At 33.6% G+C, this 14830-nt stretch overlaps 1 protein-coding gene and 2 pseudogenes across 2 annotated transcripts; 1 reads left to right on the top strand and 2 right to left on the bottom strand.

The window, feature by feature from the left end:
* Positions 1–561: 561 nt before the first annotated feature.
* Positions 562–3185, top strand: LOC100783750 (glucan endo-1,3-beta-glucosidase 5-like; annotated as a pseudogene).
* A 2466-nt stretch (positions 3186–5651) lies between these two features.
* On the bottom strand, positions 5652–8985 carry LOC100776082 (heavy metal-associated isoprenylated plant protein 41-like; annotated as a pseudogene).
* A 1309-nt stretch (positions 8986–10294) lies between these two features.
* LOC100775535 (DNA-directed RNA polymerases IV and V subunit 4) lies at positions 10295–14598 on the bottom strand. 2 transcript variants are annotated; one of them, XM_006597562.4, is made up of 11 exons: positions 14501–14598; positions 14223–14284; positions 13010–13087; positions 12790–12852; positions 12537–12620; positions 12212–12323; positions 12017–12094; positions 11790–11823; positions 11642–11710; positions 10863–10962; positions 10295–10779 (listed from the first exon to the last, which is right to left on the bottom strand). In XM_006597562.4, the coding sequence occupies exons 2-10, from the start codon at positions 14263–14265 to the stop codon at positions 10888–10890; spliced, it is 636 nt and encodes a 211-aa protein (XP_006597625.1). In that variant the 5' UTR covers positions 14266–14284; positions 14501–14598; the 3' UTR covers positions 10295–10779; positions 10863–10887. The 2 variants fall into 2 exon arrangements, with proteins under 2 accessions (XP_006597625.1, XP_006597626.1); XM_006597563.4 differs by having other exon boundaries at positions 10295–10774.
* Between the last annotated feature and the right edge of the window lie 232 nt (positions 14599–14830).

Here is a 14830-nt window from a genome sequence, read left to right as displayed (position 1 = left end):
TTTATAAAATTATCAAATGACACTTATTTTAATCTTTTGACCTTATTACCACATAATGTATGGATCAACTAATCAACCAGGATAGTAGTCTCCTATTAGGCTATTATCCTCTTGGCTAGATATCATGTGCCTCTTTTTCATACCCGAGTATCCTATCAATGGGTATTTGTGGATACGGATGGATATTTCATAATCCTTAATTATTCTGGCAGTTTTTTCTTTTAAAAAAATATTTATATTCGATATGAAGATAAATAAAATTTAATTAAAAATTATTTTCAATAAAAATTAAATTCAAGTATTACTCGAATCACTTAATCTTGATATATTAATCCCTTGCTTAGAAAAATAGTTTAAAAGTCAGAAAATGTTTTTTAAAAAATAGGGTATTTATTATCATTTAAAATAATGGCATATCAGTTAATGCCGGCTTTCGGTGTTAAAAGATTGATAATAGATTTTCTCCCCTTAAAATGAATGTCAGAGAGCCAAAATCTCTGGCCGACAAGAAAGGTAAAAACAAACAGAAAGTGAGGGCATTATGGTAAATTCCCCGCCAGTCTGCTTAATTATAACTTTGGAGCTGTTGTCAATAGCAGTGTGGCACTAACTGCACTTGTATCTTGAACTTTACTCAAGTAAACAACATCAACATCAATCAAGTGTAATGCAACACAAGACTAATTTGATCATTCGGTAGGTCTTGTCTTGTTTCTTCACCCTCTTTCTCTTTCCAACCTTAACTTTCTCTTTCACACCTGGGATCAGCATTTTCATTTTTCTGTGGCATGTTGGAGCCTAGATTCAGTGGTGGGGTCCTTCTCCTGTGGCTTCTGTGTGGGACTTTGGTTCCAACAATGGTGGAATCAGCCATAGGGGTCAACTGGGGCACCATATCCTCCCACAGGCTGAAGCCAACCACAGTGGTTGATCTGCTGAGACAAAACAAGATCTCTAAAGTGAAGCTCTTTGAGGCAGACTCTGATGTGCTCAGGGCTCTCATGGGGAGTGGCATTCAGGTTATGGTTGGGATCCCCAATGAGATGCTTCCCTTCTTGAGTTCTTCACCTGCTGCTTCTGATTTGTGGGTTAGACAGAATGTTTCTGCTTATGTGGGGAGAGGGGGTGCTGATATCAGGTTCCTCCTATCTTCTCCTTTCCTGTTTCAAAATCTCAGCTTGTTTTGTTTGTTAGTTAGTTACTTACTTAATGTCGGAGAATGATTGTAGTTTGAACAGGAATTACCCAATATTTTATTTTGATATACAAATACTAATAAGGAATGTTTTCTATATGGTATTATATTATATGTTGCAACTTGCTACGAAATAGTGTCTGTATTAAGTATCAACTTCTACTCCTTTATAATATATGTTCACCCTTGAATTTTTTTTACTTTTTTAGTTAGTCTTATTAAGAGAGAGAATTTAATTGGAACACAGGCACAGTGTATAGATTTTTATACTGTAATCTAATCTTGGATTTATCATGTGTAGGGAGATTGTTGATTTTTGTTAGAATTATTTTAAAAGTAATTTTTTGAGTGATTTTTGATTGGTTGACAGTGTCATTGTATCAAAATTAAACTCTTAAAGAAAAAACTTTTTTGAGGGTGGTAACATACACCCCATTTTGGAGTGAGTGGGGTGATAGGAAGATAGAGAATGAAAGAAAAAAAAAGAAAAGGTAGAAAATGAAAGTAATAGATGCGATGTAATAGGAAAGGAAGAGAGACTAAGAAGGAAATAGTGTGAAAAAAGAGTTAGAAGACAAAGTGAGTGTGTTTATTATTACTACTCTTTGGTCATTGCATTGCCTCCATGCCAATGCATAGATTTCTACTAGCTTCTAAACCTTTTACCTTGTATTACAGGTATGTTGCAGTTGGAAATGAGCCATTCCTTTCAAGTTATAATGGTCAATATCAGAACTTGATCATGCCTGCAATACTCAATATGCAACAGTCTTTAGTCAAAGCAAATCTTGCTGGTTATATAAAACTGGTTGTCCCCTGCAATGCAGATGCCTATCAGTCCTCGGCACTTCCTTCCCAAGGGGCATTCCGGCCTGAACTTACCCAAATTATGAACCAACTGGTTCAGTTTCTCAACTCAAATGGTTCCCCATTTGTTGTTAATATCTACCCCTTTCTTAGCCTTTATAACAATGGAGATTTCCCCCAAGAGTATGCGTTCTTTGAGGGAACTACCCATGCCGTCCAAGATGGTTCCAATGTTTACACTAATGCATTTGATGGAAACTATGACACTTTAGTTGCAGCCCTCACTAAACTTGGATATGGTCAGATGCCTATAGTTATTGGAGAAATCGGTTGGCCCTCAGATGGAGCCATTGATGCAAATATCACTGCTGCAAAGGTTTTCAATCAAGGCCTTATCAATCACATTGCAAGTAACAAAGGGACCCCTTTGAGACCAAATGCTCCACCTATGGATGTTTATCTTTTCAGTTTGCTTGATGAAGGAGCTAAGAGCACACTTCCAGGGAACTTTGAAAGACACTGGGGGATATTCTCTTTTGATGGGCAGGCTAAGTATCCGTTAAACCTTTTACTTGGAAACAAGGAGTTAAAAAATGCAAGAAATGTTGAGTATCTTCCATCTAGATGGTGTGTGGCAAACCCCTCTGGTGATTTGAACAATGTAGTAAACCATATGAGACTAGCATGTAGTGTTGCAGACTGCACTACCCTTAACTATGGGGGCTCATGTAATGAAATTGGTGAGAAGGGTAATATATCATATGCTTTTAATAGTTACTATCAGCTACAAATGCAAGATTCACGGAGCTGCAATTTTGATGGGCTTGGTATGGTTACTTTCCTAGACCCTTCAGTTGGCGATTGTCAGTTTTCTTGTAGGCGTTACAGATAAAGGCTCAGATTCATCTACGTCTCAAACAACATATCAGTGGTGGACTCTAGTGTTACTTCTGATTTTACATGGGGCTTTTTTGCTTTCAATGTGACGTAAGTTTCATAAGTGGGTTTTTCATGGTCCCCTCTTCTTAGACTGTTAGAACTAGATTAGCTGATATACCTATTTAACGTAAGAAATATTCCAAAGATTCATGGCTTGTAGCACTGCATATGATTAAGTCATTGTATCATATCAGAGACGGTATAAACACTATCACTGTGCATTGAATATTACACATTTATTTTATATTTTTTCTGGTGATGCCTATTTAATTATTGAATGAATCAGAATATAGTTTTTTAGCTTGCCTCCCCAGGAAGGAGAGCAGAATGCATTACAGTTTGCATTTCTTGCAGAAGCACTGAATTCATATCTTATTATTGGGATTTACCAATTTAGTTTCTATCTTTTATTAAGTTAAATATGGTAAGTTTATAGGATACTTTAATTCAATCTATGGATGGATAAACTTTTACTTTTTAACTTTACACACTTTCTAACCTTAGAGTCATATCCATCATATTGCAGTAAAGGAAATAGTGTACTAGTGTCAATAACTTGATACATGAAACGATTCTATAACGCATAAGATGGGACCATAAGATCATTAGTGCTCTTCGAAAATTCCTTGGATGGTTAATGGAGGGATCTACATATGATTTTTGAATTGAAATTCCTCGGGGATTAAAGGATAAATTCTGTTATTGGTTAAGTCCGTTATCAGTCATTGTTGTTTACAATATTAGTAATAACTAATAACAGAATTAATTAATAACAGAATTTATAACGAACATTCTGTGATGTACAATCCTTTAGGGATAGTCATATAGAAAGAAAAACTTTGATTACATTACATTAACTTATAATCTTATATATCAATAACACTTAACTTCTCGCAGTGTGCATATTCAAATTTTGGATTCCTGGATAATTCTTTAGCATTACATTATATATGCATCTGGACGAAGAGAAACATATATAGAACTATAAAACTTATAGGAGGTCTGCTTCAACCTTGTGTTGCATAAGTTTAAGAGCAACATCCATCTTCACAGCAAACTTTCCCACATTTGATCATTGACTTCCATATGAACCAGCAGCACCTACAACCTTCACAGAAAATGACATAGCAATTACTTTCAGCTTATTTGAACCTAGGGCGGTACTATAAATTGGTTATAAGGAATGCAAAAGTATAAGTTCATGTTGACTTTATCTTGAGGATAATACACCATATTCTTAGAAGATGGGGGGTGAATCTTTGTGTTGTCTGCATTAGCAGAAACCACTATGAATGCCACCAGTAAGAGCCATGAAACAGCAATGATCAAAGCTGCTTTTCTCACTATCTTCTCTAACTCGCCTGTATATTTCATTCTCTTTGCAAACCTATTTATAGTAAGCTCATTTTGGACTGTACTATTAGCAAAATTCGGTGGAATTCCACAACTTTTCTCTTGATATTTAACTAGTGATGCATATCTCTAACTTGAATATGGGCACCATTTGTCTGTTACACACACTACTCATCTTTTATGCTCGCCAAGTTTGACTATCCTTCAAGACAACCTTCTACCTCAAAATCCTGCTGATTCTAACTTTGCGTTTGCATGGCTTACTCAGTGTATAGACCTAGCTATATAATGTGAACATCCCTGCTTTCATCCATGAACTAGCAATCCAATTGGTGGCTTTTTTTACCCAAAAGGGGTATTTTTTTTAAGTTTTTTCATCTGACTTCTACATAAGTTAACATATATAAGTTCGTTTTAATTTATGGAAGCAATATGATTAATTTTAATTCCTTAATCTTTTAACTATCCTCTCATAAATATTTATTGAGAAGTTTATCCAAATTGACACAAGTCGCATTCCATTCTCTACTATTTCTATGATCTTCCTCCTCCATCGAACCGTTTGCGTCAAAAGAAACTAAGTGGTATGACTGTGAAAATTGTTATAGCATAAGGGTAACTTGATTGAACAACACATACACAAACACAACCTCTCTGTCAGCTGATGAACTTGTAACTCAACTAACACCGATCGTAATGTTTTAAATTGGACCACATTTCATTGTCTTAATCTGTCCCATTGCCCTATTATTTTCAACTGGCCATACCGTTCGTCATGTTAAGTACAAAAAATTGCCAACAATTTTAGGTAAAGAAACAAATTTCAAAGTTAGAGGATCAAATTATACATGTACGAGAGGATATTTCTGAGATAAACTTAACAAACATAATATGGAATTTAACAAATCTTTATTTTTGGCTTAAAAAGTTTATATCTTGGAATCACCATTCACCAGCAATACTTTGAAATGAAAAGCAGATGTGCAGGACCTATTTCTAGTGTGTTTGGTTTTGTAATTCAACAAAAATTGATTCCCTTTTTCCGTGTTAACAGTGAAGCAGCACCTTGTAGCGCTGCATTTTTCATGTATTTTACACGCGGTGGCTGGTTTCGTTACAAAACCAAACACACACTTGGTCAAATTTACTCGAAGTCGGTTTAATATTCACATAGCCAAAATTTTATTTTTTTTCTCCTAGTTTTTTCCAACACTGTTTTTAGTTATTTCCTGTACACTAACTTGAAGCATGTGACTGAAACAAATTTTGACATATTAGTTTTAAATTAAAAACACCTTGGTATCTAGTTAGTTTCCTTTAGAGTTTCGACTATATTAATCAACTGTCAGATCAGATAATAGGTCAACGCTGAACAACTCATGTTCATAGCAAAAAATAAAAAGTAAACAAAAATATATAAAGACAAAAAAATGTTAAAAAAATCAACATCTCCAAAATTCTTTATTTTCCACTTTCACTAGGGGAGGGGTATTGGGTTAAATTTCGGGGATAAATAAGGCTCCCTTTTCCTTCAATCTTTTTCCTAAGTTCATGAGTTAAAATGAGAGACTAAGCTCCAGCCATCCATATGTACAGAAGATCACCATCCCCAGAAGATGCAAATCCAAGATTGGTACATGAAAGAAAAAGTCTTTAAATGACTTTGATCTTCCAAACAAAAACCCAACACTTAGAATTCCTATCAATTATTACAAGAGTTAGATGTTTGGAGCTTGAACTTGTAAGTATTAGCTTCCCCAACCGGGAAAGATGCATCAGATAATTTTCCATGAGCCATCTTGTTGTCATAACGAGGATAATTATTGTTGAACGTGCCTTAAATGTTGCCAAGGCAGTTTTGATTTTTAATTTGATTTAGTTAGTGTTGTTAGTGAATAATTCATTTTCAATTTTTAAATTAGTTTCTGATTCTATTTTTGAATTATCAGCAGGCCGTAGCTGTTTTCTTAAATTATTTTTCCTTCTCTCCTATGTTTTTTTTTCTCAAATTAAAACCAACAATTGGTATCTAGAGCTCTCTTCTTGAGAGACCTATGAAATGGATGTTGAATCTAATTTCTCACAAATTGTTCCTTCTATATTTGATGGGAAAGAGTTATGACATTTGGAAGGTGAAAATGAAGTCCTACATGGAGTCTTTTGATTTGTGGGATGTTGTAGAAGAGGATTATGAAGTGTTTTCAGTTCCTAAAAATCACACTATGGTCCAAATAAAGCATCACAAGGAGAGAGAAAAACCAAGAAGACGAAGGCAAAGACATGCTTATTTGTTGATGTTTCCTAGATGATCTTCACCAGGATCATGACTTTCGATTCACCTAAAGAAATTTGGGATTATTTAAAGGAAGAGTATTAAGGGAATGAACACGTTCGTGACATGTAAGTGCTTAACCTAATAAGGGAATTTGAGGTGCAAAAAATGAAGGAATGCAAGACAATTAAAGGATACGCAGATAGATTGATTGACATCGCTAACAAGGTTAGATTGCTAGGCACTACACTTGCAGATTCTAGAATTCTTTTAAAAATTCTAGTTACAATGCCTAAGAGATATGAAGCATTGATAAACACTTTAGAGATTACAAAGGATCTATTCAAGATCTCTTTGACAGATGTGATACACGCCTGGGATCAAAGAAGATTGATGGGGGAATAATCAACAATTAAATGAGCTTTACCAGCCAAGCACTAGAATGCGACCAAATACAAGAAAAACAAGAACTTTGATGGAATGGAATCAAGTTCAACATCAACCAATACAAAAGGAAATTGGAAGAAATCTTATCCGCCTTGCCAACACTACAGAAAGAAAGGACATCCTTCATTCAAATGTTGGAAAAAACTTGATGCTAAGTGCAGTGAGTGTAATCAAATGGGGCATGAAACTGTTATTTGCAAAAACAAGAATCAACCACACAATGAAGCTGCAAAGGTTACAGATTCGGATAAGGAATACCTGTTTGTTGCTACATGTTTCTCTAGTATTGAATTAAGTGAAAATTGACTTATTGATAGTGGTTGTACTAACCACATGACATACAACAAGGATTTATTCAAGGAATTGAGCAACATAAGTACATTAAAGGTTCGAGTTGGAGATGACAAGTTCATCACTGTGAATGAAAAGGGAACTGTAGCAATCTCAACGAAGTACACAACTCATTCCTAATATGTTATATGTTCCTGAAATTTATCAGAATTTGTTGAGTGTTGGAAAACTAGTTGAGAAAGGTTATAAAGTGTTGTTCGAAAACAAAATTTGTTTGATTAAAAATGTAGAAGCCAAGGATATTCTCAAGGTAAAAATGAGAGGAAAAAACTTTGCTTTAGATCCATTGGAGGAGGAATAAATTATTTTTCAATAAAAGAGAATATCATTGAATTGTCTCACAAAAGGCAGAAAGAAAGCTGAAGAAAAATAAGTAAATTCTAAAATGGTAGTCCCTAAGTTCCAAAGTAGTTTAACTAAAGAAGAATTCGCAACTATTGCACAAGAGTATACAAACAAGAAGATACACTTGAGGGAGAAAGATGAAAGAATTGAGAAGAATGAAACGTGTTTAAAGTCTCTCTAAGAACCCGAAAGCTGAAAATTCCAAGGCTTACTCACATGTGAAGGAAACAATAATTTTTCAACAATGTAAATCAATAGGTTGAATTTTTGAAGAAGATAGGAGTTTACAGCCTCCAAGGCAAGGAGGAGTGTTGTTGAACGAGCCTTAGATGCTGTCAAGGCAATTTTGATTTTTAAGCCGAATGAGTTATTGTGCTGTGAGTGAATAAGTCAGTTTCAAATTTTAAATTAGTTTCTAATTCTATTTTTGAATTACCAGTAGCCAGTAGCAGTTCCTAAAATAATGAAACATGATCTTTTATTCAGTTATTGAAATGTATTTAAATGAGACTTATTCAATAAAAAATCACATTCTTCTCTATTATTTTTCCTTCTCTCCTAGGTTTTTTTCCCTCAAATTCATACCAACAATAATCATCCTCGAAGAATGGCACAACTTGTTGCAAAACCAGCCCTCTCTTTTCTGGCAGAGACTATTCTCTGGGTATATAAAGCCAACATGAGGGAAGTTGTAGACAATGCGATCAAACCTCTGAGTCTTGAAAAAAAATGCTGACTCATTTCCTTGGCATCAACACCATGAAAGACAAGGCAACCTCTTTCTTGAAGTTCCATCGCATTACTCAATACATTACTATACTTCTTCCCAATGTTATCTGCCAAAACAAAAAAACAAAGACTATCAAATCAAAAGGGCATGTTGGAAAATGGTCCAAGTTTGAATCTTTCCATTTCCAAGGGAGAAAAGAGAGGAAAATTAACAGAAATATAGAAACTTGGTTTGATGGGGCTGACCGTAGGAATCAAGAGAAGTGGCAACAAGGTTGTGGCCAGAACCAAAAGCCCTGGCCAGACAAAGGGAGAATGAAAAGTCACCCTCTCCAACAAGAAGAATCCTATGCTTTGATGAGTAATGTTTTTTCCATTTCTCTGCCTTTGCTGATTCTTTATCCTCCAACTTTGAGTCTTGATCATCATCATCATCAACATCTCTTGTGCCCATTTTGATGAATATTGCATTGGTCGTGTAGTGTAGTATAGTATTCCGCTGCCAAGCCCATTGACCAATAATTACGTTTACCTTTATGACATGCCTCAAATATCTTTCTCTCTCTATCTACATTACATTACATGCAGCGTGCAATAAAAATAAGTAGTAGTATAAAATTCCCTGGCTTCATTTCTGCCCTGCAGCCTTATACCAAAATAGTAATACTATAAAATTAAAAATAAGAAAGGATAAAAAAAGAGAGTTAAATTTATATGTACGCTTAATATAAAAAGTATTAATTAATCATAAGTCACAGTTGGCGTCACTTTTTAATAATTGTTATAAAAACTAATAAGTTTTTCATATATAATAATTTATAATAGAATGATAGTATAAAATTTATCCTTTTGTATTCATTATTTTTTCTAGCCAAAAAAATGTTAATGAAAGACATATTATCCTTTGGAATTTTACAAATTATTTTAATTTTATAGTATTATCATTGTTCATAAACAAAAATTGTCACGTTTCATAACCTAACGACTTAAACTCAATTGGACAGAAGAAAAGTCACATTGAAAGATTTTAAAAAAAATAATAAAAGCTTATTGAAATTTTCCAAATTTGAGAAATTTAATTGAATATTTTAAATAAATAAAGAGACTAAATTAATAATTAAACTTAAATATATTTTTAATCCCTCAAATTTAAAATACATGTTTTTTATTCTTCAAATTTAAAATTGATATTCTTAGTTCTAATTTTAAAAAATGCTCAAATGTCATGCCAAAATACCGTCCAAATAAATACTTTGAATGTAAAACAAATGTAACAGAATTTTTTATAATATGAATGCAAAAAATTAAGGTGAGTTGTCGCATAAATGACTTATAATTCATTGTTCAGCGAACAAAAGACTTAAAATTCATTAATTGCAAAGTGAAATCTCTAATGGCATTAGAACTTCAGAAAAAAGGAACTAAAACAAGCCATTTTGAAGTTAGAAAAACAAAGACCAAAACCACACTCACCCCCAAATTTTTTAAAAAAAAACATTTAAGATTACTATTAGCATACATCCATTTTCTATTTTCTTTTCTTTTCCCCCTATTTTTTTTATCTTTCTCAAGATTAATGATCATCTCTATCTCTTTTTTCTCTTATCTTTTACTCCTTCATTTCCAAAACTATAGATATTTAAGGTTAGCACCCACCCATTAAGAAATATTAAGTCATAAAATTTTAGACTAAAATACCCCTATTTAATTATGTTGTTAGAATCACCATTAACAATATTTGTGAAGTGTATGGAAACAGTGTTAGGTGGACATTCTCATTGATAAGTGGTTAGCTACCGGTGCCTATCTTGGATAATAAACAATATTAAATGCACTAAAAATTGTAAACAAGGGTATAGTTGAAAAGAAAATTGTGAATTTAACCTTGGATTTGTAAAATATATATAGTTTTGGAACAGAAGGAATAGTAATCTCTCTTCTATCCAACCCATCCACATCAAAATGAGTGAACATTACCCATTTTCCTATAATTTAAACGCTCCAATTCGAGAACGGAGTATGATGTACACAAGGTAGTTTGGGGCGCATAACTCACTTGTAAAGTGTGTATTCCTTAATCAAGATTTTTTTTTTAATCACATGTATCGCCTCTTGCTGTCACCAAGTTTTCCTGATACCATTACCATGTACAAGATCCAACCATGGTCTTGTGCATGCAAAATTCATCCAATTGTCATCCACAACTCTGAACAGCCAAGTGGGATATGACTAGAATCTAAAAGCCAATATAACTCATGGATTAAAGTTTTACATTAGTGTCAATGTAACTTTGAAAACTGTTTTCCAATGTGCTACATGTCTCCTACACGCCAAACCTGCACTGAATACATGAAAAGGCCTGTGAGAAATAAACCAGATACAAAAGAAAGGTACTGCATCAAAACATAGAATATGAAAACTCACCAATAAGCTCTTTCAATATGAGGCTTTACATTGATTGTCTAAACTTAGCAAGCTGACTCAGTGAATCCTTAAGAACCTGTCTGTCAATGTTTCTCTTATCCTGAAATAGATACATACCATGAGATAGCATTTTGATTCATACCTAAGTGACATAATAGTTGTCACAAGAAGCATTGACAACACAATCTCTAATACACTCTTTTGAACACTTTTTTTATTAGTTGAATTTTATTATAAAATACAATATCACGAGGTTTATTAAATTTGATTTGAAACTTACAAAATAGTTATTTCTAGTAAATTTCAACCAATAAGAGAAAATGTGTTGGAGTCTTGGAGCATATTGCTAGCATTCTTGTTGGGTCACCATCGTAGCTTTGGATATAATAGTCAGAAAATTTGTTGGAGAAATTCTATCTTTGATGGGCTAAGAGTCAAACTACATACATGATAAATGTGTTCCAAAGTATTTAGGTATGTGCTAAACTAAAAGCCTTACATATAGAGTTAAATTATCATCAAGGTATCCAAAATCAAAATGACACCTACCCTATTCAAAGATTCTTGGCCTAAAACTAAATCAATTTTGCAACTGCAGTTACTTGTCCAAGGACTCATGATAACAAAAAAATAAAAATCCAAGACCTCTTTTTTGTTAATAAATAAACACAAACACATGAATAGTGAAAAAAAACCTTATTACATGATTAAAAAAAAAACCATAACCTGCTTCCATTAATGATTTAAATGAAAGGAACACAAAATACTTCATGTCATACCTTCAAGGATGGGAGAAGAGCAAAAACTTCATCAATAGTTTCTGGGCACACATTACCAATCACACATATCTGCAGCGGGTAATGATGTCAAGAAAGCTACATAAAAATGAGAACAAAGGAAACTATAATAAGATGCTCCATATCATACCTCACTATCAGTGAGACCACATTTTGCAAGAGGACTGATCTTTGAGTCAAGAGATGAACATTATGATTATGGAGAAAAGAGAGAAGTGCAATATACAGCATAACAGTAATATCATTTATCCATTTGAACAAAGTCAAAAGGCAAACACACACAGCAGAGACTAATAGAGTATTTGAGTTAGTCATCTAACAACAGATGTATAGACACCAGACTGAAATTAAGGATACTCAAGAATGCGTCTAATAGAATGCAGATCTGTATACTTCGTACTGCTTTTGGCATATTGCAGTCCCTTGTCAAAGGATCTACAACAGGAGAAAAAAAGGTTCAGATTGCTCAAATAGGTCTTGTACTCTAATGATAAATCTTTATATAAATCATGCATCCTTTTCAATAAAAAATAAGCTTAGTGTCTCCCTCACATAGGCATTTTGATAGTTGAATCTCTAGATAACATGACCATCCGCTCTTGAATTCCTTGTAAAATATCCACAGCCTCACAGTCTATCAGGCATTTGATATTTTCTGGAAGCTCTGCATGTCACCCAAGAATCAATATTGTTGATATTAGTAAGGAAAAGTATGGTTTCATGTAATGCAAAATTGCAAATATAAGTTGATACAGTGACTTAACCTAAATGGCTGAATCACAATGTTAATCAACATAAAAGGAGAAGTTAATAATATATGATTTACAAAAATTAACAGGAAAAAAAAACATAACAGATAATGAAGGCAAGCACCAACTTTGATCAACTCTGTGATCTGATGAGTGGGAGTCTTTTGACTGAGAACTCTTTCCACCATTTGCAACATTGTCTCCCTTTCCTCCTTCAATAAAATCACCATGAAAAAAAAACAGCAGTCCAGTAAAAAGTAACTTGACTAAGAAAGCAAGAAAATTATGAGCAATCAATTTAAAGATTGTAATCAAGATGCGCTCAAATGCAATGTTACCAAACTGATGAACACAATAAGAACTTTGGGAATACATTCTTACCTTTTCCACCAGATTTTTGTGAAGGGAGTGAACTACTGCTTACTCCAGATTCAAATGATGGACCTATAATAGACAACCAAACAATAATTACAGTAAGGTGATTGCACAGTTAGTTGTAAACATGATCAGTAGTTTAGGTGGCAACTGCATCAAAAAGAAGCTCTAGTATTTGCATACTCCACTGAGAAGCAGTACAAAGATACAGAATAATGAAGCTAACCATCAGAAGAAAACTGAACCATCCTCTTCTTTGCTGATTTTGTTGCACTGTCATCTTTCCCTTTTTGGGATCCTAGTCCTAGCAAGAAAAAAACAGAAAAAAAATATGAACAGTCAAGTGCTTAAATCACAAACTGGTTTAAAATATTGCAACTCTCCATGTGCTACTGACTAATGAAGGCAAAATGAAAACAAGTGTTAAGTTATCAAAACATAATCCCATATCAATAATCAAAACAAACAAAAAATTAGGGTCATTTGGCAATAAAAAAAACATTTTTGTTTTCATGTTCTATTTTGCTTTTTTAGTTATAAAAATACCACCTTATTTTCATTTTATTTTCTATTTTCAAAAAAATGTATAAGAAATAGTGGAAAAAACTTTTTATTATTTTCTATTTTCTATACAATTTTTTTAACACAATCAAAGAGAAAACATCATAGCAATTTTGTAATTAAACATATAAACAGAAAATGAAGAAAACTGTTTTTCCAAACCAAATGAACCCTAAGATATAAGGGCACAAAACAACAAATGCAAGATCAAAGGATAACATATCAAAGACATCAACAAAAGGGGCAAGGGAAAAGCACAAGGGGTTGGTCGACTAGAGCAAGTCAGGGTCTTATGTTTGAGAAGCCATAGTTTTGAATTCTCACTTGTCTCTTTGGGGTGAAAAAACAACAACAAAGCCTTCTCCCACTAAATGAGGTTGACAACATGGATCACACATAATTCGGCAAGATTAAAAACCAAAGTCTTAGAAATATTTTTTAGCTCTCTTTGGGGTGAGATAAATGTAAATAAATTTGCATGCTCTTTCTGAGCTCAAAGGCTTTCCCTATCTTGGATTGGTAGAGGGTCATCCTCTCTCCCTAAATTTTATTAATAAAAAAAAGGGGGTCACCTCAACATCCATTTCCACACACAAAAAAAATAAAATCAGGTACACCATCTCATATCTGAAAACTGAGAAAAACACAGAATTTCCCAAGAGACTACCAGTATCAACTGAACAGCAATCCCATGGGTCAAAAGACTCAAAACTCAGCCCTGTATTAGTGCATGTTGACCCAATAAACCAGTCCAACAGAAAATTCAAACCCCAACAAGAGAGAACCAAATACCCAAAAGGGAAAAAGAAAAAAAAAATCAAAACTTTATATACAGGGCAAAACAAAAAACGAGGGAAAATGTCCAATCCAAAACATACCCCCTTTGCTGAACAGCGAAGCGCCCTTTCCTCCTTTCTCCATCGCCAAAACTCGCTTCACCCTACAAAATTTCAAGCAGAGAACAATGCAGGTGAAACAAACAACCCAATGATCGCAAAAAAAAAAAAAAAACAAGTGTTGTTGGAGGGTTCACAGTCAGTGGCAACGTTATCGAATTCAGATTTTGAAAAGAAACGGTTTTTCTAGCACATGAGAGAGTTTGACAAGGAACAGATACATGGGTTACTCGGGAAAGGGAAAGTTAAGGTTCACTTACCACAGAGAAAGCCGCACAGAAGCTGGACAATAGAAAGACCGCAGAGGAAAAAAAGAAAAAATGAGTGAGAGTGAGGACTGACAAGGCTCAAACAACACACGCATAAAGGGTATGTAGGTCTTTCCAGCCTTATTTATTCAACTCCATCCATGTGGAACATTTTTTTAAACTATTTTTTTATGCTACATTATTTTTTTATTCAATTATGGTGTATTATATTCAAGTAAGGGATGAAAAGTTAACTACATTTTATCTAAAATACATAGACATATATTTGTTATAAAAAAATTATTTACAAGTATTAATTATTAATTATTTGATAAGTGTTAC

The sequence above is a fragment of the Glycine max genome, chromosome 15, assembly GCF_000004515.6.
Source record: "Glycine max cultivar Williams 82 chromosome 15, Glycine_max_v4.0, whole genome shotgun sequence".
Taxonomy (NCBI): Eukaryota; Viridiplantae; Streptophyta; class Magnoliopsida; order Fabales; family Fabaceae; genus Glycine; species Glycine max.
The sequence above is the reverse complement of the archived record's forward strand: the minus strand, read 5'-3'. Positions and strand labels throughout refer to the sequence as shown.

Bases quoted from the DNA above. Each gene is read 5' to 3' on its own strand.
- LOC100775535 (XM_006597562.4), bottom strand. From the start codon at position 14,265: ATGGAGAAAGGAGGAAAGGGCGCTTCGCTGTTCAGCAAAGGGG. The intron at 12,621-12,789 runs GTAAGAATGTAT...ATTTTATTGAAG, and splicing joins ACAAAAATCTGGTGGAAAAG to GAGGAAAGGGAGACAATGTT. The intron at 12,095-12,211 runs GTGAGGGAGACA...CTCCTGTTGTAG, and splicing joins TCAACTATCAAAATGCCTAT to ATCCTTTGACAAGGGACTGC.